At 42.9% G+C, this 24,088-nt stretch overlaps 1 protein-coding gene across 6 annotated transcripts in view; it reads right to left on the bottom strand.

The window, feature by feature from the left end:
• The window catches only part of LOC137352748 (cytosolic carboxypeptidase 2-like), a 276,792-nt gene that overhangs the window by 28,141 nt on the left and 224,563 nt on the right, over positions 1–24,088 (bottom strand). For all 6 annotated transcript variants that reach the window (XM_068018533.1, XM_068018561.1, XM_068018522.1 and 3 more), the window contains 6 exons: positions 23,070–23,213; positions 19,593–19,738; positions 17,986–18,084; positions 14,695–14,840; positions 8,914–8,984; positions 1,074–1,213 (listed from right to left, as the gene is read on the bottom strand). In XM_068018533.1, the coding sequence (XP_067874634.1) occupies positions 1,074–1,213; positions 8,914–8,984; positions 14,695–14,840; positions 17,986–18,084; positions 19,593–19,738; positions 23,070–23,213 (746 nt within the window). The remainder of the gene's footprint in view (positions 1–1,073; positions 1,214–8,913; positions 8,985–14,694; positions 14,841–17,985; positions 18,085–19,592; positions 19,739–23,069; positions 23,214–24,088) is intronic.

The following is a 24,088-nucleotide window of genomic DNA, read 5'->3' on the forward strand; positions in this document are numbered from 1 at the left end:
TGGTGCAATTTAAGTTCAGTCCATTTATGAAATTTTGTTCACCACAAACAACATCAAAGCCTGGCTCGGGCTTCATAGTTTATGACTGATTGAATTCAATGTTTCTCATTTTAATGGCACTGGCTTGGGGAGATACCAGTGAAATAGTGATGATTAAATATCATAGGCACAACATGCAAAAAGTAACTGTGATAAAGCTGAAGGAACAAACTAATGATCAGGGGACCAAAGATCCATGGGGGTTACTAATGTCTGCCTGATCAGGGGGAGGCTCCTTTACTAATGTGGCAATAGTGGGCGCCTGCACTTCTGGGAGTCATCTTGGGCACCTGGCAGCCCTGAATATACAAACCACGGCAAAGGAGGGTGGGTCCAGGAGAGAGTTGACTTCCTAACTCACAGCAAGTAGACAGAGCTAACCACTTGTCCTTTTGTAAAGAAGGTACTAAAATGTTACCACAAAATTACCTCAATCTTTGGAGGTCCAGACCATAACTATAAAATAAAATCCAGATCTGGAATGATCTGCCCAGTTTTTTATTTAGTTTGTTCATGGGAAGTGGGCATCACTGACAAGGCCAGCATTTATTGCCGATCCTTAATTGCCCCTTGAAAAGGTGATGGTGAGCCACTGCAGTCCGTGTGGCATAGGTACACCCAGAGACAGTGAAGGAATGGTGATATATTTCTACATCAAGATGATGTGTGACTTGGGGTGGGGGGGGGGGAACTTGGAGGTGGTGGTGTTCCCATGCATCTGTTGCCCTTGTTCTTCTAGATGGTGGAGGTTTCAGGTTTGGAAGGTGCTGTCGAAGGAGCCTTGGCAAGTTGTGAATGAAATGCAGGAGCTCCTAGCATGTTATATCTGGGTCTTAATCTAATGTGCTGCCCTGCTGCTGCCCCACTTCACCCCTGCCAGAGTTACACGGCGAATGGACTGGAAGGGTTGCATTCTATACACAAATACATGCAACTTACAGAAAGGAACACAAACTTATAAATCTTAAAGTCTTTTTACACAATTATATGCAGCTTTCATTGTGTTGTATCCTTACAGTGAACTGAATACATACTCTGACTCGAGCACAGCCTCAGACAAGTTCATCTGGTTTAGCAGCGCGTAGCATTGCTGTAGTGACTCCAGTGACATCTTGTCTTCCAGCTGAAGAAAATTCTTTGCTTGTTGATGTTTTGGCTGCTTTTTCAACTCATGCTATGAAAAATGTAATAAAATCATGACTATAGGCAGATGAAGTTGTAAAGGTATTCACAATACTGGTCAAGGGAATGAATATCTGACATATAGGAACATCAGGCAGTTTGTTATCTGAATGAGTTTGTAAATCCTGAATTAAATTCCATACAGGCATCTGTAATAGCTGGTAGAAAGTGTTTTGGGTAAAAAGAACAAAAATTTACCCCCGACAATTAAGAAAACAGACAAGTGGGATTGAAAGTCCTTGGCCACGGTAGGAACTGTTAGAATTGAACAAAAAAAAAATCACCCAATCTGAGTCATTTAGGCCCTTATATTATGCAAAAAAACCTTACAAAATTACTTGCCATGTGTGGTATATTTGTTCCTTATCATCCAAATTGAGCCAACATTTGGAAATTTTCAAATAAATCAAAATGACCTCAATTAAAATCAAAATGTATTTCAAAATCAATTTGGAATGAATCCTTAGTGGAGAGTCTCAATCCAACACAAATGTGGCTCGTGTCAGCTTCGTGCAGACAGCCAGCTGTCTGACAGCAAAAAACATTTAAATGGTGTGGGGCGAGGACAGGGGAATGGGACTAAGTGGATACCTCCATCAGAGAGCCAACATAGACACAATGGCTGAATTACCTCCTTTTAAGCTGCAAAATTATACAATTCTATGATTCTATTTTTCCATGTGGACAGAGTATGAAAGAGCCCACTACGTAGAGACCGTTTCTATTTTATTCATTCATGGGATGTGGGAGTCGCTGGCCAGGCCAGCATTTATTGCCCATCCCTAATTGCCCTTGAGAAGATGGTGGTGAGCTGCCTTCTTGAACCGCTGGAGTCCATGTGGGGTAGATACACCCACAGTGCTGTTAGGAAGGGAGTTCCAGGATTTTGACCCAGCGACAGTGAAGGAACGGCGATATAGTTCCAAGTCAGGATGGTGTGTGACTTGGAGGGGAACTTGCAGGTGGTAATGTTCCCATGCATTTGCTGCCCTTGTCCTTCTAGTTGGTAGAGGTTGTAGGTTTGGAAGGTGCTGTCTAAGGAGCCTTGGTGCATTGCTGCAGTGCATCTTGTAGATGGTACACACTGCTGCCACTGTGCGTCGGTGGTGGAGGGAGTGAATGTTTGTAGATGGGGTGCCAATCAAGTGGGCTGCTTTGTCCTGAATGGTGTCGAGCTTCTTGAGTGTTGTTGGAGCTACACCCATCCAGGCAAGTGGAGACTATTCCATCACACTCCTGACTTGTGCCTTGTAGATGGTGGACAGGCTTTGGGGAGTCAGGAGGTGAGTTACTTGCCGCAGGATTCCTAACCTCTGACCTGCTCTTGTAGCCACGGTATTTATATGGCTACTCCAGTTCAGTTTCTGGTCAATGGTAGCCCCTAGGATGTTGATAATGGGGGATTCAGCGATGGTAATGCCATTGAATGTCAAGGGGAGATGGTTAGATTCTTCTTGTTGGAGATGGTCATTGCCTGGCACTTGTATGGCGTGAATGTTACTTGCCACTTATCAGCCCAAGCCTGGATATTGTCCAAGTCTTGCTGCATTTCTACATGGACTGCTTCAGTATCTGAGGAGTCACGAATGGTGCTGAACATTGTGCAATCATCAGCGAACATCCCCACTTCTGACCTTACGATTGAAGGAAGGTCATTGATGAAGCAGCTGAAGATGGTTGGGCCTAGGACACTACCCTGAGGAACTCCTGCAGTGATGTTCTAGAGCTCAGATGATTGACCTCCAACAACCACAACCATCTTCCTTTGGGCTAGGTATGGATCCAACTAGCGGAGGGTTTCCCCCCCTGATTCCCATTGACCTCAGTTTTGCTAGGGCTCCTTGATGCCATACTCGGTCAAATGCTGCCTTGATTTCAAGGGCAGTCACTCTCACGTCACCTCTTGAGTTCAGTTCTTTTGCCCATGTTTGAACCAAGGCTGTAGTGAGGTCAGGAGCTGAGTGGCCCTGGCGGAACCCAAACTGAGCGTCACTGAGCAGGTTATTGCTAAGCAAGTGCCGCTTGATGGCACTGTTGATGACACCTTCCATCACTTTACTGATGATTGAGAGTAGGCTGATGGGGCGGTAATTGGCCGGGTTGGACTTGTCCTGCTTTTTGAGTACAGGACATACCTGGGCAATTTTCCACATTGCCGGGTAGATGCTAGTGTTGTAGCTGTACTGGAACAGCTTGGCTAGGGGCACGGCAAGTTCTGGAGCACAGGTCTTCAGTACTATTGCCGGAATATTGTCAGGGCCCATAGCCTTTGCAGTATCCAGTGCCTTCAGTCATTTCATGATATCACGCGGAGTGAATCGAATTGGCTGAAGTCTGGCATCTGTGATGCTGGGGACTTCAGGAGGAGGCCGAGATGGCTCATCAACTCGGCACTTCTGGCTGAAGATTGTTGCAAGTGCTTCAGCCTTATCTTTTGCGCTGATGTGCTGGTCTCCCCCATCATTGAGGATGGGGATAGTTGTGGAGCCACCTCCTCCAGTTAGTTGCTTAATTGTCCACCACCATTCACGACTGGATGTGGCAAGACTGTAGAGCTTAGATCTGATCCGTTGGCTATGGGATCGCTTAGCTCTGTCTATCGCATGCTCCTTACGCAGTTTGGCATGCAGATAGTCCTGTGTTGTAGCTTCACCAGGTTGACACCTCATTTTGATGTATGCCTGGTGCTGCTCCTGGCATGCCCTCCTGCACTCTTCATTGAACCAGGGTTGATTTCCTGGCTTGATGGTGGGGGATATGCCGGGCCATGAGGTTACAGATTGTGGTTGAGTACAATTCTGCTGCTGCTGATGGCCCACAGCGCCGCATGGATGCCCAGTTTTGCATTGCTAGATCTGTTCGAAATCTATCCCATTTAGCATGGTGGTAGTGCCACACAACACGAAGGAGCGTATCCTCAATGTGAAGGTGGGACTTCGTCTCCACAACGACTGTGCGGTGATCACTCCTACCAATGCTGTCATGGACAGATGCATCTGCGGCAGGCAGATTGGTGAGGACGAGGTCAAATATGTTTTCCCCTCTTGTTGGTTCCCTCACCACCTGCCGCATACTCAGTCTAGCAGCTAGTCCTTTAGGACTTGGCCAGCTCGGTCAGTAGTGGTGCGACCGAGCCACTCTTGGTGATGGACATTGAAGTCCCCCACCCAGAGTACATTCTGTGCCTTTGCCACCCTCAGTGCTTCCTCCAAATGCTGTTCAACATGGAGGAGTACTGACTCATCAGCTGAGGGAGGACAGTAGGTGGTAATCAGCAGGAGGTTTCCTTGTCCATGTTTGACCTGATTCCATGAGACTTCATGGGGTCCAGAGTCGATGTTGAGGACTCCCAGGGCAACTCCCTCCCTACTGTATACCATTGTGCCTCCACCTCTGGTGGGTCTGTCCTGCCGGTGGGACAGGACATACCCGGGGATGGTGATGGCAGAGTCTGGGACATTGTCTGTAAGGTATGATTCCATGAGTATGACTATGTCAGGCTGTTGCTTGACTAGTCTGTGGGACAGCTCTCCCAACTTTGGCACAAGCCCCCAGATGTTAGTAAGGAGGACTTTGCAGGGTCGAAAGGGCTGGGTTTGCCGTTGTCGTTTCCGGAGCCTAGGTCGATGCCGGGTGGTCCATCCAGTTTCATTCCTTTTTATTGACTTTGTAGCGGTTAGATACAACTGAGTGGCTTGCTAGGCCATTTCAGAGGGCATGTAAGAGTCAACCACATTGCTGTGGGTCTGGAGTCACGTGTCGGCCAGACCAGGTAAGGACAGCAGATTTCCTTCCCTAAAGGACATTAGTGAACCAGATGTGTTTTGACAACAATCGACAATGGTTTCATGGCCATCATTAGACTAGCTTTTTAATTCCAGATTTATTAATTGAATTCAAATTCCACCTTCTGCTGTGGTGGGATTTGAACCCATGTCCCCACAGCAATATCCTGGGTCTCTGGGTTACTAGTCCAGTGACAATACCACTACGCCACCACCTCCCCTTTACTGAACTGGAAAAATGGAGAAAATGTCAAAAGGCTACTTATTCTAACCATTAGAATTCCTTTGATTCCATTAAGCAGTCTCCCTTATTTTATCCCTTTCAACAGATCAAACTATGTAGTTACAATGCGCCCTAGTGAGGAGAAGATAGCACCTAAACATTGTAACAAAAACAAAAAGTTTTTCAGTTTTACATTCTGGATTTAGTTCTGATGAAAGGTCACAGACCTGAAACATTAACACTGCTTCTCTCTCCACAGATGCTGCAGATCTGCTGAGTACTTCCACCACTTTTTGTTTTTGGTTCAGAGTTCCTGATGTATCTGCAGTATTTTGCTTTTACCTAAACATTGTAGATGCTCTGATATAGCCCTTATTTTTATACTTTACAACAAAGATCTACATGTACCTATTCTAAGTTTAATTCCAAGACCTTTCGAGTGAAATCATACTCTAGCGACTATTCACGCAGCAGTAATATCATAATATAAGTTCATAAACAATTCTGCAGAATAGGCAGATAAGTGTCAGATGCCGATATGTCGTGTACAAGTGAACTGATGTAATCTAAGCTGGTAGAAATATGCAACTGCACTTTCTTCAGAAAATCTAGTTGGCTCAAAATTAATGAAACTTAAAGTGAATGCATGTCTATATTTCCTCAGTATGGTTCTTCTACATAGGTTGCTGAAGCAAGTGGGAGTGGAGATAGCGGAAGGGCTTGCCATAATCTTCCAATCTTCCCTGGGTATGGGAGAGGTGCCAGAGGATTGGAAAGTGGCAAAAGTGACATCCTTATTCAAGAAAGGGTATAAGGACAGTCTTTATAACTATAGGCTAGCCGGTTCAACATCAGTGGTGGGTCAGGTTTTAGAAACAATGATCAGGGAAAAAATCAACAGGCACTTGGAGAGGTTTGAGTTAATTAGGATAGCTAACATGGATTTCTAAAAGGCAGATCGTGCTTAACTAATTGAATTTTTTGATAAAGTAATAGAGAAGGTTTATCAAGATAATGGAATCGATATTGTCTATATGGATTTTAAGAAAGCATTTGATAAAATACCACATAAAAGGCTGATTAATAAAACTGAGGCTCATGGAATAGGAGGGTCAGTGTCAGCTTGGCTAAAAATTGGGTTAAGGGCAGAAAACAGCAAATCTATTAAAAAGCTCTTTGCTCCTGGACTGAAAACATCTCTCTCCTATCTGCTCTCATCTCTTTCTCACCAGCTTCGGAAACCATTGAAGACATATGAACTCCAAGAGAGAAAACTCTCCTACAGTAAACAAGATGCAAGAAGAATACTGGGCCCCAATGAAAAGCAAGATCTACCAACAAACAAGGATTACAGCGAGCTTGAAGCACAGTAACAAAAACCTCCCTTCAGAGATTGCCTCAAACCTCTCTACCTATTTTTTCTTCTGCTCTTTTCTGTTTCCATTTGCATATCGTGTATGCATGCTAGTGTGGGGTGCGGCATATATCCGTAGACGTTAACCGAATTAGAGTTTAAGTTTAAGTTTTAATAAATTTCACTTTTCTTCTTTAAACCTAAGAAAGCCTGTTTGTGCTCATTTCTTTGCCTTATAATTGGAAAGCGGTGAACAAGGATTCACCTAGGGGGAGCTCAAAACACGGTGTGTTTGAAAATTAAAACCCTGTTACAATAAGACCAGGTGAAGGCTGAAAAGACACCTAGACACCTTTCTCAGCTGATCATAACATTAGCAAAGCATATGGGATCTTGGGCTTCATAAATAGGAGTATTGAGTACAAAAGCAGGCAAGTTATGCTGAACCTTTATAAAGCTCTGGTTAGGCCACAACTAGAGTATTGTGTCCAGTTCTGGTCACCACACTTTAGGAAGAATGTGAGGGTCCTTGAGAGGTTGAAGAGGAGATTTGCCAGAATGGTTTCAGGGATGTGGGATTTTAGCTACGAGGTTAGGTTGGAGAAGCTGGGGTTGATCTCCTTAGAGCAAACAATGTTGAGGGGAGATTTAATAGAGGTGTGCATATTGTGACAAGTTTAGATAAGATAGACAAAAAAATCTGTTTCCATTAGCTGATGGTACAAGGACTAGGGGACACACACGCAAGAGATGCAGGGGCGATGTGAGGAAAAACTTTTTTTACTCGCTGCCTACGAGCATGGTGGCAGCAGAGATGATCAATGATTTCAAAAGGAAGATGGATGGGCACTTGAGGGAAATAAACGTGCACGGCTGCAGGGATAGAACAGGGGAATGGGACTGACTGGATTGCTCTACAGAGAGCTGGCATAGACTCGATGGGCCAAATGGCCTACTTCTGTTCCGTAATGACTCTATGTTGCCACAGTTTACATGAGGCTATAGAATGAGATGACTTCAGTTGTCCTTGGTCATATCTAAGGCCAAAGGAACACATAGGAATGCAGAATTTTATTCACAATTGATCTTGTGATAAAAGCAAAATACTGCAAATGCTGGAAATCTGAAATAGAAGCAAGAAATGCTGGAAATACTCAGCAGGTCTAGTCGCATCTGTGGAGAGTGAAGCCGAGTTAACGTTTCAAGTCAGTGACCCTTCGTCAGAACTGGCAAATGTTAAAAATGTAATAGGTTTTAAGCAAATAAAGTGGGGGTGGGGCAAGAGATAACAAAAGGCAGGGTGTTGATAGGACAGAGGGTCACAGAGAATAACTGACCAGAAGGTCATGGAGCAAAGGCAAACAGTATGATAATGGTGTGCTGAAAGACAAAGTATTAGTGCAGAGAGGTTGTTAATTGACAGAAAAATGAACAGCCCTGACCCAAAGCACAAACATGAAAAGAAAGTGGGTAGGCGCATGGTAACAAAATGACTGATGAAACAAACTAAAATAAAATAAACAAATAAAAAATAATAAATAATAAAAAAGAAAAAATAACTAAAAATAAAAAGGGAGACCTGTCATGCTTTCAGTCCAGCAGGCTGTAGCGTGCCTAATCGGTAAATGAGATGCTGTTCCTCGAGCTTGTGTTGATGTTCACTGGCACACTGCAGTAAGCCCAGGACAGATATGTGGGCATGAGAGCATGTTGAAATGGCAAGCAACCGGAAGCTCAGGGTCATGCTTTCGGACTGAGCGGAGGTGTTCCGCAAAGCGGTCACCCAATCTGCACTTGGTCTCCCCAATATAGAGGAGACCACATTGCAGGGAATACAATATACTAAATTGAAAGAAGTACAAGTAAATCGCTGCTTCACCTGAAAGGAGTGTTTGGGGCCTTGGATAGTGAGGAGAGAGGAGGTAAAAGGGCAAGTATTACACCTCCTGCGATTGCATGGGAATCCTATCAACACCCTGCCTTTTGTTACCTCTTGCCCCACCCCCCACTTTATTTGCTTAAAACCTATTACATTTCTAACATTTACCATTTCTGATGAAGGGTCACTGACCTGAAACATTAACTCTGATCTTTTGATAATATTGTTATTTATAAATAACGCCATAAATATTCATTAAATAACTTATTCCGTTCTGGATGACAATGTTGGAACATGGTAAATTTAGCAGCATCAATTAATAGGACGTTGTGTCATTAAAAACTGTTAAACATTTAACAAGGAACAACGTTGCATTTGGGGTGATACTAGCAACATTGAAATACACCTGTTTAGATTGACAGAGCCACACAGTTTTGTTAATATGTCTCACCTCTGCATTATAGCTGTTTAGTTTGAAACTTCCTTTTACAGCATCAAATTGAATCAAGTTAGATTCTGAATCTGAAATAAAAACAGAAAATGCTGGAAATATTCAGCAGGCAGCATCTGTGGAGAGAGAAATCAAGTTAACATCTCAGGTTGGTGATCTTTCGTCAGAACTGGAGAAAGTTAGAGATGAAATAAGTTTGAAGCAAGAACAGAGGCATTGAGGGGGGGGCGTGGTTAAAGAACAAAAGGAAAGGTCTGTGATAGGGTATAAGGCAGGAGAGATGAAATGACAATAGCAATGATGCAAGGCAAAAGGAGATGGTAATGGGACATTTAAAGAAACAGAAGATGTCCAGAGGAGGTGTAAATGGGAAATAGTACAATCATTACTAACAGCTGGCATCCCAAATTAAGATGTATTCAGTAGGCCCCTGAGACACTAGTTCAATTGTGTGGGTGTGGGCTCGGTGGTGGGGGTGGCCAGGGAAGTAAACTCTCAGACTAGGTCTTTCCTTGGTCTCAGCTGAGCAAAAGAGTCAAGTAGGACCAGTGCTCACATGTGTTGCCATCCAGAGTGAGAAATGCATTTTGATGTTAGACACTTGCAATGCTGCTTGTGCTCTTCCAGATCTGATTGTCCACTGATCAGTGGGAAGGTTAACCAAATGGGTGCAGTTAAATCCTACAAACCCTGTAAAAAGACATTCCAGATCCTTTGAGAAATTGACCCCACCAAACACCCCCAGATCTTAGAATATGGTTGGAATTGTTCACCCCATAAGATCCCACAAGGCCTGAGGCCAGTAATTAGTGTGAACACTGGTGGATTTCCTGGGCTGATGAATGGTCAATGGTACATGGGTAACAATGTGATGGGATTTATAGAAGTTTGAGTTTCCTGCCTGCTTATGTCCTTCTCCTCCTCAGCAGTATCTTGAGGTATTTCATCCAGAGAAAGGGAAGATGTGATGTGTGGTGTGTAGCATGCAAAGGGACAAAAACAGGTTGCTTGCATGTGTGTTTGTGCTCTTAATCAAGGAAACAAGGAAGGTAAAGATGCTCAAGACAGACCAACAACTATAACTGGCCCTTCTACTTCTTCCCCAACAGCATCAGTAGTGTGCCTCCCCAGAAGCTCCAGTGCTTTGTCCTCATATAGCATTAGAAAAGCACCATGTTGGAAGGACCACCGCCTGAGATTCATACATATTATGTGCCACCCTCCTGTGAGGCAAAAAATAAAAGAAGACGTGAGTATAGCGGTAAAGGTCAGGCAAAGTGTCTTGTTACAAGAGGCCTACACATAATGTAATGACAGCGGCAACAATCAAGAAAGGACGGATGTGGTGAGTTAGGAAGGCTTTATCATGCATGGTGCATTGTGAAAGTGCACTTGCCCGCATTTCTATAAGCAGCGTCTCCCAAACAGTGTGTCCAATTCTCAGGTATGATATGCTGAACAGATGATCTTTTCTGTAAAGGACATAAACACAAAAGGAGAACCATCCAGATCCTCTCCTAAATATCTCCTTTTAGAGTGTGACTAATAGAAGCCCAAGAACAGGTCAGTTACTCTTAGCTTTGTGTACTATAGACTCCCAAATAGTGAGAGGGAGATAGAAGAACAAATATGTAGGCAAATTACTGAGCGCAAAAACAATAGGGCAAAAATAGTTGGGGATTTCAACCACCCAAATATAAACTGGGATACAAACAGTGTGAAGGGAACAGAGGGCACAAAATTCTTGAACTGCATTCGAGAACTTTTTTAGCCAGCACATAACAAGCCCAATGAGAGGGGGCGCAATACTAGATTTAAGGCTGAATTTTATCAGCGTGCCATGCTCCGCGGCAGTGCGCCGTGAAAGTGGTGGCCTTCCGACCCGGAAATGCCACCGTATAGCTCCCGCAATATAAGATTTAAAGGCGGGGGCGGAGCGGACGCCCCCGATCACATAGAGGCACCAGCTGCTGCATCCCCGTCAACAGCGTCTGGTGCCACTGCGCTGGTGCCGGTGCCATTTTTAAATGGCTGCAAGCCCTTAGGAGAAATTTTAATATTAAATGTTATATTGTGCAGCATTATTTATAAAAAATTAAATAAATACTGGAGGCCCATTCCCACCCACCACCTCCCCCCAATGTTTGTTTACAGGGCATTATCATCAAAAGGAACTTTATTCCCAACCCGTACTTCCCCCCCTAACCTCTTAACATTTGCCCTATAACCCCTTCCCATCATCCCCACAGCCAATAATAAGGGTTTTCCCCACTCCCGCACCCCTCCCACCTTGATAATTTTATTCCTCCCCCTTCCCCACCAGCATCTCGTCTCGAAACTCCAACAGAGTTCCGAAGGCGCGCGAGACGCAGCCAGTCGGCCGTAAAATCGGCGTAGGACAGCCGCCGTCGGCAGGTAAACTAATTAGCATTTCATCAATGCTCATTCAAATATTTAGATGAAGGCCCTGCCGTCAAGCGGCATGGATGGTGGGGCCGCACCGAGGTCCCCTGCTGCCGGTAAGATGCGGCGGGGCCTTCTTGGCGTTGTGGGTCGAGGTGGGCTTCTCCCACAAGAATTTTATAAGCCCCTCTGCGGCAACCCATGGCGTTGAGGGTCTGGTAAAATTCAGCCCTCTGTCTTCGGAAATGAAGCTGGGCAAGTGGATGAAGTAACAGTGGGTGATCATTTTGGAGATAGTGGCCATAATACAGTTAGTTTTAGCTTAATCATGGAAAAGGACAAAGACAAAACAGGAGTAAAAGTTCTAAATTGAGGGAAGGCAAATTTTATGAAACTGAGAGGTGATCTGGCGAAAGTGGACTGGATAGAGCTACTTGAAGGAAAATCAATGGGAGATCAGTGGGAGGCATTCAAAAGCAAGATTCTACAGGCACAATGTAGACATGTCCCCACAAAGATAAAGGGTGGTATGGCCAAATCTAGAGCCTCCTGGTTATCTAGAAGCATACAGGTTAAGATAAAGCAGAAAAAGAAAGCTGATGACGGTCACAAAAAACATAATACTTTAGAAAGCCTAGAGGAGTATAGGAAGTGCAGAGGTGAAGTAAAAAAGGAAATTAGGAAAGCAAAGAGAGGACATGAAAAATTATTGGCAGGTAAAATCAAGAAAAATCCAAAGATGTTTTATCAGTACATTAAGAACACGAGGATAATTAAGGAAAGGGGAAGGCCTATCAGAGATTACAAGGTAATTTATGCGTGGATGCAGAAGATATGGGCAGGGTTCTTAATGAGTACTTTGTCTCTGTATTCACAATGGAGAGGGATGATGCAGACATTGTAGTAAAAGAGGAGGAGTGTGAAATATTAAATACGATAAACATGAGAGAGGAAGTTCTAAAGGGTCTGACATTCTTGAAAAATAGGATAAATTTCCAGGACCGGATGGATTGTATCCCAGGTTTTTAAAGGAAACCAGGATGGATGCGCTGAGGATCATCTTCAAGTCCTCACTAGATACAGGCAAGGTACCAGACGATTGGAGGTCTGCAAACATTGTACCGTTGTTTAAAAAGGGTGCGAGGGATAGGCCAAATAATTATAGGCTGGCCGTCTGGCCTCGGTGGTGGGTAAATTATTAGAATTAATTCTGAGAGATAGGATAAACTGCCACTTAGAAAGGCATGGATTAATCAGGGATAGTCAGCATGGATTTGTTAAGGGAAGGTCGTGTGTTCCTAACTTGATTGAATTTTTTGAGGAAGTAACAAGAAGGATTGATGAGGGAAGTGCAGTGGATGTGGTCTACATGAATTTTAGTAAGGCATTTGACAAGGTCCCACATGGCAGACTGGTCAGAAAAATAAAAGCCCGTGGGATACAGAGGAATGTGGCAGGTTGGATCTAAAATTGGCTCAGTGACAGGACACAAAGGTGGTGGTCGACAGATGTTTTTGTGAATGGAAAGCGGTTTTCAGTGGCATTCCACAGGGCTCAGTGTTGGGTCCCTTGCTGTTTGTGGTATATATTAATGATTTGGACTTAAATGTAGGAGGCATGATTGGGAAATTTGCAGATGACACAAAAATTGGCTGTGTAGTTGATAGTGAAGAGGATAGCTGTAGACTCCAGAATGATATCAATGGTTTGGTTGAGTGGGCGGAAAAGTGGCAAATGGAATTCAATCCGGAGAAGTGTGAGGTAATACAGTTGGGGAGGGCAAACAAAGCAAGGGAATGCACAATAAATGGGAGGATATTGAAAGGGGTAGAAGAAGTGAGAGACCTTGGAGTGCATGTCTGCAGGTCCTTGAAGATGGCAGAACAGATAGATAGAGTAGTGAAGAAGGCATATGGAATGCTTTCCTTTATTGGCCAAGGTGTAGAATACAAAAGCAGGGATGTGATGCTGGAACTGTATAAACGCTGGTTAGGCCACAGCTGGAGTATTGCATACAGTTCTCGTCACCACATTACAGGAAGGACATAATTGCTCTGGAGAGAGTAGAGAAAAGATTTACAAGAATGTTGCCAGGGCTTGAAAGTTGCAGCTATGAGGAAATATTGGATCAGCTAGGATTGTTTTCCTTACAACAGAGGAGGCTGAGGAGTGACTTAATTGAGGTGTAGAAAATTATGAGGGGCCTAGATAGGAAAGACCTGTTTCCCCTAGTGGAGAGGTCAATTACCAGGGGGTACAGATTTAAGGTGATTGGTAGAAGGATTAGAGGGGACATGAGGAAACTCTGTTTCACCCAGAGGGTGGTGGGTGTCTGGAATTCACTGCCCGGATCAGTGGTGGAGGCAGAAACCCTCAACTTATTTAAAAGGTACATGGACCTGCACCTGAAGTGTTGTAACCTGCAAGGATACGGACCAGGTGCTGGAAGGTGGGAATAGATTGGGTGGCTAATATTTTCAGCTGGTGCAGACACAAAGGGCTGAATGGCCTCTTTCTGTGCCTTAAGTTTTCTATGGTTCTTTGTATTGTTGTATGGCCTGGGTGATAATAAAAGAGACGGATTTAAAAAAGGAAAGGGAGAAAACAACAGACTAAGAATTATTAGAAAACACAATGGTACATTAATTATGGTAAAATTTACAAGTGGAGTGAAAGAGAGGTTTAGTTTAGTTTAGTTTAGGTATAGAAAGATTAAAGAGTAGTAAGGACTGAAAACAGCTACAGGCTCAGAGAATTCAAATTCAAATATGTGCATGTTTAAATAAAGAACAATGTCAAAGTTTTGAGCTGTGTGCATTTTCAAATGAACACCAGACCCCTGCTGGAAAAAAACGATGGCCCACCCATTGAGGAATTGCTAACAAAATGCACAGATCTGTGGGAAGGAACTTCCTGTTGATGTCACTTTGCTCATAAATATTCATAGTATAGGACATGCCAGTAGCTAAATATGGTTCAAAATGAGCCTAAATCTAATTTCAAACACCATGCAGTTTTCATCTCTCAGCTCTTGCTGTTCATTTTAAGATTCCGAAATGAACAAATGGGAGTAATTTAGGTTGTCATTCATGGGCGATAGAGTAAGTCCAAAGTTTTCAGAAACTGTCAATAACAATTATACTCATTTAAAGGGACACTGTATGAAAAACATGTTTGACAAAGTTTTCTTCATTTGTTTATTTGCACAGATTCTAATCAACCATTTATTTCAGGTTGTACCTAGTCTTCAAACCATACCTGGAACCTACAATTCTGCCTAGCCAAACAGAAATTAAATCTAAAAGTAAGCAGATAGCTTACACATGACTGCAGCTAGAGTGTGTTTTCCTTTTAATACATAATAGTTTTGTAATTTACCATCATCTGCAGTAATTTCCTCATATTTCTGTCTTTTATCTTCTCCTGCAAACAAAGTGAGGTCTGAAGCAACTGTGGGAGTGCTGTTTCCTCTTTGATTCATTGTTATTGAATATGACAAATTCGAAATTACTTCATTAAGTTTCCTGCAAAAATAAATTAGTAGAGGATTAAATCTTGGTTATTAACAAATTAGTAATACTGTCATTACAGAGAATTAAGGTCTTGTCTTAAAATTACAAATCTACCAGTAACTATCATAGCCAGTGACGCCCACATCCCATGAATGAATATGTACAGTGCAAATGTAAAATTATTAATTGGTGCACCATGTTAATTAGCAATAATACTATAATATTTAAATTAGATCTTGAATTCAAATACATTGAGTTGGCAGCAGCATTTTCCAATCTCTGTTACAGGGAGGAATGTGGCTCAAAATAGATAGGTTCTTTTCCAATTGTTCACATTTTTAAGAATAAAATGACAGTACAATGAAGGCAGCTTCCTAAAACAGAGGCTCTGAAATTATAGGGTGGAGGATGAAAATAAATAACACATCTGCTAAAATAGCATCAAGAAACAAAAATATGTAAGGGCTCTGTAATGGGTCGGCAATTTGCTCCACCAAATTAACACCCAAGTGATGAAGGTAAGAATTTCTGTCCTAAGTGGCTGAGTGAAATATGGTATAATTTAGCCACAACTTTGTACTCAAATGAGTTCATGTATTTTGAATATAAACACTAAGGTTCCAGTTCCTAGAAATAAGTGTGTTTTCAAGAGTCTAATCAGAAATGTGCCATCAGCATGCACCTGAACCAGGAGGCCCAAGATGGCCCCAGATTAGGCATTTTATGCAAATGCACAAAATCAAAGTTACCCCCACTGTGTATTAGCTAGGTATGGGGAAAATGTCAGATAAAAAGTGTTTGATTTCTGATTTTTCTGATCCATGCCTGAGGAATGTACCTTTTCTATTGCCCTGGGATTGTTCGGGCTTTCTTGGCTGAAGGTGGGGCTGAGCTTGGCTTGCATCTGTAGTGGGTGTAGGTTCATTAAGGGAGCTATGTTAATGACATGGGAGGGAGCATTCCTGCTGTCATTTCTCATTTCCATGTATGACTGCTTGTTAAACATCTCAGTGCAGATCTACCTAAAGGACAGAGTGTCGTGGTCTGCACCCACACTCAACCAACCAGATTTTCCACAGGGACAGACTGAAGATTGAAGACCAATGAACTTTTGTAAATTCCTACTTCTCCTTGCAACCCCCCGCTCCACCCTTCACCATGCCTCCACATGTAGAGTCATAGAGTCATTTACGGCACACAAGGAGGCAATTTTACCCATCGAGTCCATGCTAACTCTCCATAGAGCTATGCAGTCAGTCCCACTCCCCGGCTCAGTCCCCGTAGCCCTGCAGGTCTATTTCTCTCAGGCGGCCATCCAACTTCCTCTTGAAGTCATTGATTGTCTCCGCTTCCACCAGCCTTGTGGGCAGTGAGTTCCAGGTCATTACCACCCGTTGTGTAAAGAGGTGCTTCCTCATATTCCCCCTTTATCTTTTGCCCAAAACTTTCAATCTGTATCCCCAGTCCTTGTTCTATTTGTTAACAGGAACAGTTTTTTCTTGTCAAACATATCTAAGTCTGTCATAAGCCTTATACACTTCTATTAAATCTCTCCTCAAGCTCCTTTGTTCTAAGGCAAACAAACCCAGCTTTTCCAAACTAACCTTGTAACAAAAACCTCCATCCCTGGAATCGTTTTGGTAAATCTCCTCTGCACTCTCTCAAGGACCCTCACATCCTTCATGAAGTGTGGTGACACAATACTCCAGTTGGGGCCTAACCAGAGCTTTATAACGGTTCAGCATAACTTCTCTGCTTTTTTACTGAATGCTGTTACTTATGAAGCCCAAGATTCCATATGCTTTACTAACCACTCTCTCAATATATCTTGCCGCCTTCAAAGATCTACACACATGCACCCCCAGGTCCCTCTGTTCCTGCACACTCTATAGAACTGTGCCATTAGGTATATATTCCCTCTCCCTATTCCTTCTGCCAAAATGCATCACCTCACACTTGTCAGTATTAAATTCCATCTGCCACCTGCCTTCTCATTCTGCTAGTCTATCTATGTCCTGTTGCAGGCAGTTCATATCATCCTCATTGTTTGCTGCACCTCCAAGTTTGGTGTCATCAGCAAATTTTGAGATTCTACTGTGTTCCAAGATCCAAGTCATTTATATATAGCAAAAATAGCAGTGGTCCCAGCACTGACTCTTGGGGAACACCACTGTCTACGATCCTCCAGTTTGAAAAGCAACCATTTACTATGACTGGCTGTTTTCTGTCCTTAAGCCAATTTTTTATGCAATTGGACATCGACCCTTCTATTCCATGAGCCTCAATTTTGTAAACCAGCCTTTTATCTCGTACTTTGTCAAAAGCATTCTTAAAATCCATATAGACAACATCCACTGCTTTCCCTTCATCAACATTCTCTGTTACTTCATCAAAGAATTCTATTAGATAAGTCAAGCACGATCTGCCTTTTACAAATCCATACTGGCTATCCTTCATTAATTCAAACCTCTCCAAATGCCTATTGACATTTTCCCTGATTGTTTTTTCTAAAAACTTACTCACCACTGATGTTAAACTCCATAGGCTATAGTTGCTCGGACTGTCCTTACACCCTTTCTTGAATAAGGGTGTCCTTTTTGCCACTTTCCAATCCTCTGGCACGTCTCCCGTATTCAGGGAAGATTGGAAGATTATGGCAAGCCCTTCCGCTATCTCCACCCCCACTTCCTTTAGCAACCTGGGATGTGGATCAGGTGACTTCTCTACCCTAAGCATAACCAGCCTTTTTAGTGCCTCCTGCTGCTCAATTTTTATCCTATCCATGCCTCTACTCTCTCTGCTTCTACTGATATTTCAAGGTGTTGGAGTGAAATTGGAACCCTCTGGCTGCTGCCACCAATTTCTGGGGCCCAATATGCAGTTGCAGGCTTGAGAGATCTGCAACTGTGCCTTGTTTTCTTTTCTTGATACTCAACTGCCAGGCCCTGCTTAGGGCAGGCCTACCCTGGGGAGGAGGAGCTATGTTAATGGTCCAAGGCAGGAAATCCTGCTGTTCCTCAGCCTGGAGAGAAACAGTGCACTTGGGATGTGCTGCTCCTATCTAGCATTCCACCAGGGGTAACAGGCAAGAAAATCTGTCCTTTGATCTCTAAATTTTTGTGATGTGTTAAAACAGTTTATAAATTACAGAACTTACAAGGGATTTTCATCCAGCCTAATATAGTCCATAATACCCTCACAGAAGGTTTTCCCTATTGACATATAATCCTTTATATTGAAATGACGAATAGCGAGTCTGAAGAAAAGAGAAACAAGCATCAGAAAATGGAAATTACAGCTCGAGAATTTTCCCAAGAACCTGTTCCAAGACCAGTACATGTCTAAACTTGCTGCTAAAACTATATGAGAGTGGCGGCAGATTGTGCCATAATTTTCAACCTTCTCTCTGTAGATTCACCATGCCTCCATTTTCCTCTTCCTCTAGATTAGGGATGCCTAACCTTTTTAAACTATGGGCCCAGATACTCTTGTCAAAATCAGTGAGTGCTTCATATAATGACATACGAATACAAGCCCCCATACACAAAAATGTGAATCCCCCATATGCATAAAGAGTGAGATGCCCATACACACAAAGCATTAGCCCCCCACTATACACAAGAAAATGAGATATCCTTACACACAAAAAAGACCCCTAGCAGTGAGATCCCTATACTAGCAAGAAGTGAAAACGCCACACAAAAAATGAGATCCCATCCATATACATAAAAAATCAAGGGCTCTATCCTCCCATTTCCTCCTCATTCCCTCCTAATTCTTCATTTCTTTTCTTCTCCATCTACTCCTCCCCTTCCCTTTTGCCTCTTCTTTCCTCCATTCTCTGCCTTCCATTAAACATTGAAAGCTTCACGTCTTTCTGGAGGATTGATCAAGGCTGATTCCACCTTGATGCAAAATAACAACTTTTTGACTGTTTCAAAATTTAAGCAAATAATAATCAGTCCTCTGGGCCTTGGAGATTTAAAGAACTGAAGACAAATTTGACTTCATGCACAATGAAGAAAGAAACCAACAAGGGCTTCTTGGGGAGTGAATCAAAGGAGCCTGGATCTTGAACAGTCCCGCAATAGCTGCATATTAAGTATCATCTTTATGTCTGCCACTTTATGACTCTAAAGGCTTTAAAAACAATATAACTCTTTCACTGCACATTTACATGTTCCATGTGGCAGATCAAAAGTGCAACAGTGCAAAACAAACCCCTGCTCAGGAAGGATTGATGGAAGAAGTAAATTCTAGTATTGTCCTCGAGAGACTAAAAATATTGAGAAGTAGCTCCGGTAAACCTTACTCAACTGTGCTTTTTAATTTGAACCTCTGTGGCACTTGCAAATCTTCAGGCAAGAAGCCCTAGTCCCAGTCCTCTGCCAACTGTCTGTTAATGGACAGTTGCCAGTACATTGGGTTAATTCATGCAAACCTTCCTCCCTCCCTGGGGAAAAGATTGTAGCCTCCAATTGCACTGTTGAGACTGGGGACTGTAACAAACTGATGTCTGAATATTCAGCGGATTACCACATTGGTCTAAAAATGTGCTCTGGTACTTCACCTGTCTTTGTCACTCTAGGGTAGATTCAGCCATCACACACTCTCAGCAGAAGGCACAGGTTTGCAACATTGTTGTCCAGTTTTCTGACCCAGACTTCCTGTGACCACGGAATCACTGAATTTACCTTCTTTTGTTTTTAAAATCTATACATATTTAGACAAGTGTGATCATTAGAGGCACAGTAACTATCTTACTGTTCTTTTACTGCTCCTGAGAATGAGGCTTCTAAGGTGAAGGAGTTGCTGAGGCCGAGCTGCCTATACATCACCACACGTCCTGTTGATTCTTTACATTTATGGATATGAAATTTGCAGCTCTTCCAGTCGAACCTCTCTGGATCCTCATAATACAAAAAGTAACAAAAAAATTGTTTAGTCCCTAATATAAAATATAAAAGGAAGTATTTCACTCAAGCTCACTATTAAAGAGTTTTCCATTGAAAACATGTGGCTAGCTTCAGTAAAGGGATTTGGATAAAACCAAATTCTAAAGAACATTTGCAAGCTTAATGATGGCCTAAGGTTCTGGAAACTGATAAGAGTTAGTTAAACATTATATAGAAAAATTGTTAAAGATTAATATAATTATGCTTGATCAGTTTTAAAAACTTTATGCTCCCATAAGAAGTATTTCAATGAAGGCCCCTGTTAAATGTCGCAAAAATGCTTTTCAATTCCGCTGTGAGCTTATTTTACACCATGAATGTGATTTTGAGCAACACAGATTAACTTCAGCCAAGGATGACCGATCTGTAACTGCTCTTATTTAGACAAAATATGGTGAAGAACGTTGTACAAAATTTAATTAACCTCATAGCACCTAAAAGTCACTCTTCGTTCAGTACCCAAGGCTGTCAAACATTTTTAAAATGATCAATTGTTACTATTTTTTTCCCATGTTTTAAACAGATTTTCTTACCACGATGAGGCCTGTCCTGTCCTAGTATAGCCTTTTATCTACCCAGTCAACATGGCTCTCTTCCAGGTCTGAGGTCTTTCTCTCTTCCCATAGCAACACAGCCTGTGCCAGAAACTTTCCCCTCATCTTCAGACAACCAGATTCCTTCCAATATCTCAGGCTATCCAATCTCTATTTAGACTTTTTTCTGAAGTAGTAGGGGGCAATTTTGGTCTCTGAGTGGTAAACGGGTGGTGTGAGAGAAACAACCACCTAAACCATTAACCCTGCTTGACCTGAATCCTCAACTTGCTCTTGGCTCCCTATGTGCAATGTCATGGAAGATCAATTTAAAAGTAGCATTTAAGAAAAGCATTGTGTTTTATTGTTAATTAATGAAAACTAGCTTAAAAACAATGACTGGCTGTATGCCCCTTTAATTTCATTGTCATACTGACTCTTCTACTGAGCTTTTTTTATATTCCAGCTTGTGATATGCTCTGGATAAAAGTAGCCGAGAGGTGATTTGATGGGAAACTGTCTTTTGGGCCTTCATTGACCCAATGGTAAAAAGGTAAACTTCAGGAGAAATCTAGCAGAGCCTGAAAACAGACAGGCTGTTGTGTGAGAACTAAAAGATCCTTAACAGAATTTCAGACACTCAGGTGTGGGTAGAGCTGAGACAAAATAGCTGAGTACCAAGACCACCAGGTGTTTCTTGCTTCAGCCAAGTTTCGCATTGGAATGTTAATGTGCTGATAAGAATCCGAGAGTAGGAAAAAACAGATGATGTCAGGAATCATGAGACACTTACCTGACTTGAGCAGTTAGATGGATAAATGCCATCTTTGGTAATTGGGTCATTCAAATGATAGCATGATAATGATTGGGTTAAATCAGTCTTCACAGGCTTTGCTGTGTAAAGAAAGTATAAAGGAGATTCCCCGAGCACAAGGATTGTAGAGGTATTACGAGTCACATTGACTGACATGTAGGTACCTGGGGACTGACCAGGGAATAGTTATGTGGAGTTCGTGCTTCTACCTTTGACCACCGGTCCATCAGGCAGTGGACTGCACGGAATGTCCTCAAGGCCCTACGGGAAAAGGAAACGGTGGATCCTGTCGGATGGTTCCCCGAGCAGACCGTCAAAGTCATTTGGCGGAATGCCTCATCACCAGAACTTTCAAACAAGCACCAAGACGTAGCTTGGCTGGTGGTGAGAAGGGCCCTCCCCGTCAGATCCTTCATGCACACCCGAAGTCTCGCCCCCTCCGCACAGTGCCCCCGCGTTGGCTGTGGTGGGGAAGAGACGGTCGCCCACCTCCTCCTGGAATGTGCCTTTGCAAAGCAGGTGTGGAAAGAGATGCAGTGGTTTTTGTCAAGGTTCATCCCAAGCAGCTCTGTAACACAGGAGTCTGTGCTCTACGGGCTGTTCCCAGGGACGCACACCGAGACAAACATCAACTGCTGCTGGAGGACTATCAATTCGGTGAAAGACGCCCTTTGGTCTGCCCGAAACTTGCTGGTCTTCCAGCGCAAAGAGTTGTCCACCACCGAATGTTGCAGACTGGCACATTCCAAGGTCCAGGACTACGTGCTGAGGGACGCACTAAAGCTTGGGGCAGCCGCAGCAAAGGCTCAATGGGGAAAGACCACAGTGTAAGGTTCCCCCACCAAGCTGGACTGAGGGGCTGGATCCATGGGAAACCCCTCGAACTGTATCGTTAATATTCTCAATTGCTGTAAATGTAAAACTGTAATTGACATGACAATTGTGAAACGGAAGGGTTGGGAAGAAACTCATGACAGTATTGAAGGAAACTGATCTCCCTTGCAATGTTTGTATTTTTTGGTGCTGTTTGGAAACTGTTTGGCAATGTAATTTTTACAGATTTTTATGAATAAAGTATATTTTGGAAATTTAAAAAAAAATACCACTGCTCAGAGATTGGCATGTGTAAAGTTTTACTTTTCACAAATAAAATATAACCACTTTCACCAATAATGGTTATCACTTTGAATCATTTCAGAATTTGAGAGTGAAGGGGTTAAAGAGTTAATTGACTCTGTTATGCTGAATTCCAACACTTTTGTATGGATCAGTACTTTAGTGATTAAAATACTAATTCCGATGACTTTGTCTGTGAGCTCAACAATCTGAAGTGTTTTTTTGCCAGGTGATGGTCTCAAGTGAAATGAAAATGCTGGAAGAATGCAGCAGGTCAGGCAACATCCGCAGACCCTCTTGTTAGCTAACTTTGTAGCACATTGATGCAAAAGGGACATGGAATTCATAAGCTGCAATTCTAAGTGAATAATATTACTTCTATAGAGAAATAATAGGTCCAGGAGATAAAAGAGAAAAGGAACTTTTAGTTTGGTCTTTTAAGCCAGATTCCAGGGCTAATGCCACAGGTTGCGAAGCATTGGTCTCTTGTGACCAGCTGCAAGCCGAATGTATAACTGCTGGGAATGGCGGCCCAAAGGACCTGTTAGAATTGGATTTACCCTGCCTCCAGTGTTCATGAACCTTGGAAGTTTTATCATGGATTTTCATCAGCTGCTCGAGACCTGCACTTCAGCAACACAATGGCATTAGCACAGATCGTAGGTAACACAAGACATCCATTTTATATGGAAACAGGTTTACCAGCATTAACACTGGGAGCTAGCTCACAGACACCAGGTTCCTGCCAATGAACATAAAAGGCCAATTATAATAGTGTCTGCAATTAGGTTAAAATGCAGCTGCGAACCCCATTCTGAATTACCTTCTGGGAGATCAGCCATGGAAATATCCTCTCTCTGAGGTAGTTGAGTATTCCAAATGGATACGTGGTTCCAGTCTGGCTGCAGCCATACATGAAAGCATTAGGTTTTCGACTGTGGCCATGTAGGTCAACATACAAAATGATCTGTGGCGAGGTAAAACAGGAAATGAAGATATTGATGTACAATTTGCCATAGATCAGCTACTTATCTTCAACAAACGAATTCAGCAGGGGAATGGGAACTTAAATTGTAGTGCCAGTGTACAGGATGTTGAGAGTAGTGAGGTCAGGGATATGGTTACAAGGACGCAAGAGGGCACTGGCAAGCAAGAACCTGGTTTAAAGTGTGTCTATTTCAACGCCAGGAGCATCCGGAATAAGGTGGGTGAGCTTGCAGCATGGGTTGGTACCTGGGATCTCGATGTAGTGGCCATTTCGGAGACATGGGTAGAGCAGGGGCAGGAATGGATGTTGCAGATTCCGGGATTTAGATGTTTCAGTAAGAACAGAGAAGATGGTAAAAGAGGGGGGGGTGTGGCATTGTTAATCAAGGAGAGTATTACAGCGACAGAAAGGACGTTTGAGGACTCATCTACTGAGGTAGTATGGGCCGAGGTTAGAAACAGGAGAGGTGAGGTTACCCTGTTGGGAGTCTTTTATAGACCTCCGAATAGTTCCAGAGATGTAGAGGAAAGGATAGCGAAGATGATTCTCGACAGGGGCGAGAGTAACAGGGTAGTTGTTATGGGGGACTTTAACTTTCCAAATATCGACTGGAAATACTATAGTTCGAGTACTTTAGATGGGTCAGTTTTTGTCCAGTGTGTGCAGGAGGGTTTTCTGACACAGTATGTAGACAGGCCAACCAGGGGCGATGCCACATTGGATTTGGTACTGGGAAATGAACCCGGCCAGTTGTTAGATTTAGATGTAGGTGAGCACTTTGGTGATAGTGATCACAATTCGGTTAGGTTTACCTTAGCGATGGGCAGGGACAGGTATATACCACAGGGCAAAAA

The sequence above is a fragment of the Heterodontus francisci genome, chromosome 3, assembly GCF_036365525.1.
Source record: "Heterodontus francisci isolate sHetFra1 chromosome 3, sHetFra1.hap1, whole genome shotgun sequence".
NCBI classification, from domain to species: Eukaryota; Metazoa; Chordata; class Chondrichthyes; order Heterodontiformes; family Heterodontidae; genus Heterodontus; species Heterodontus francisci.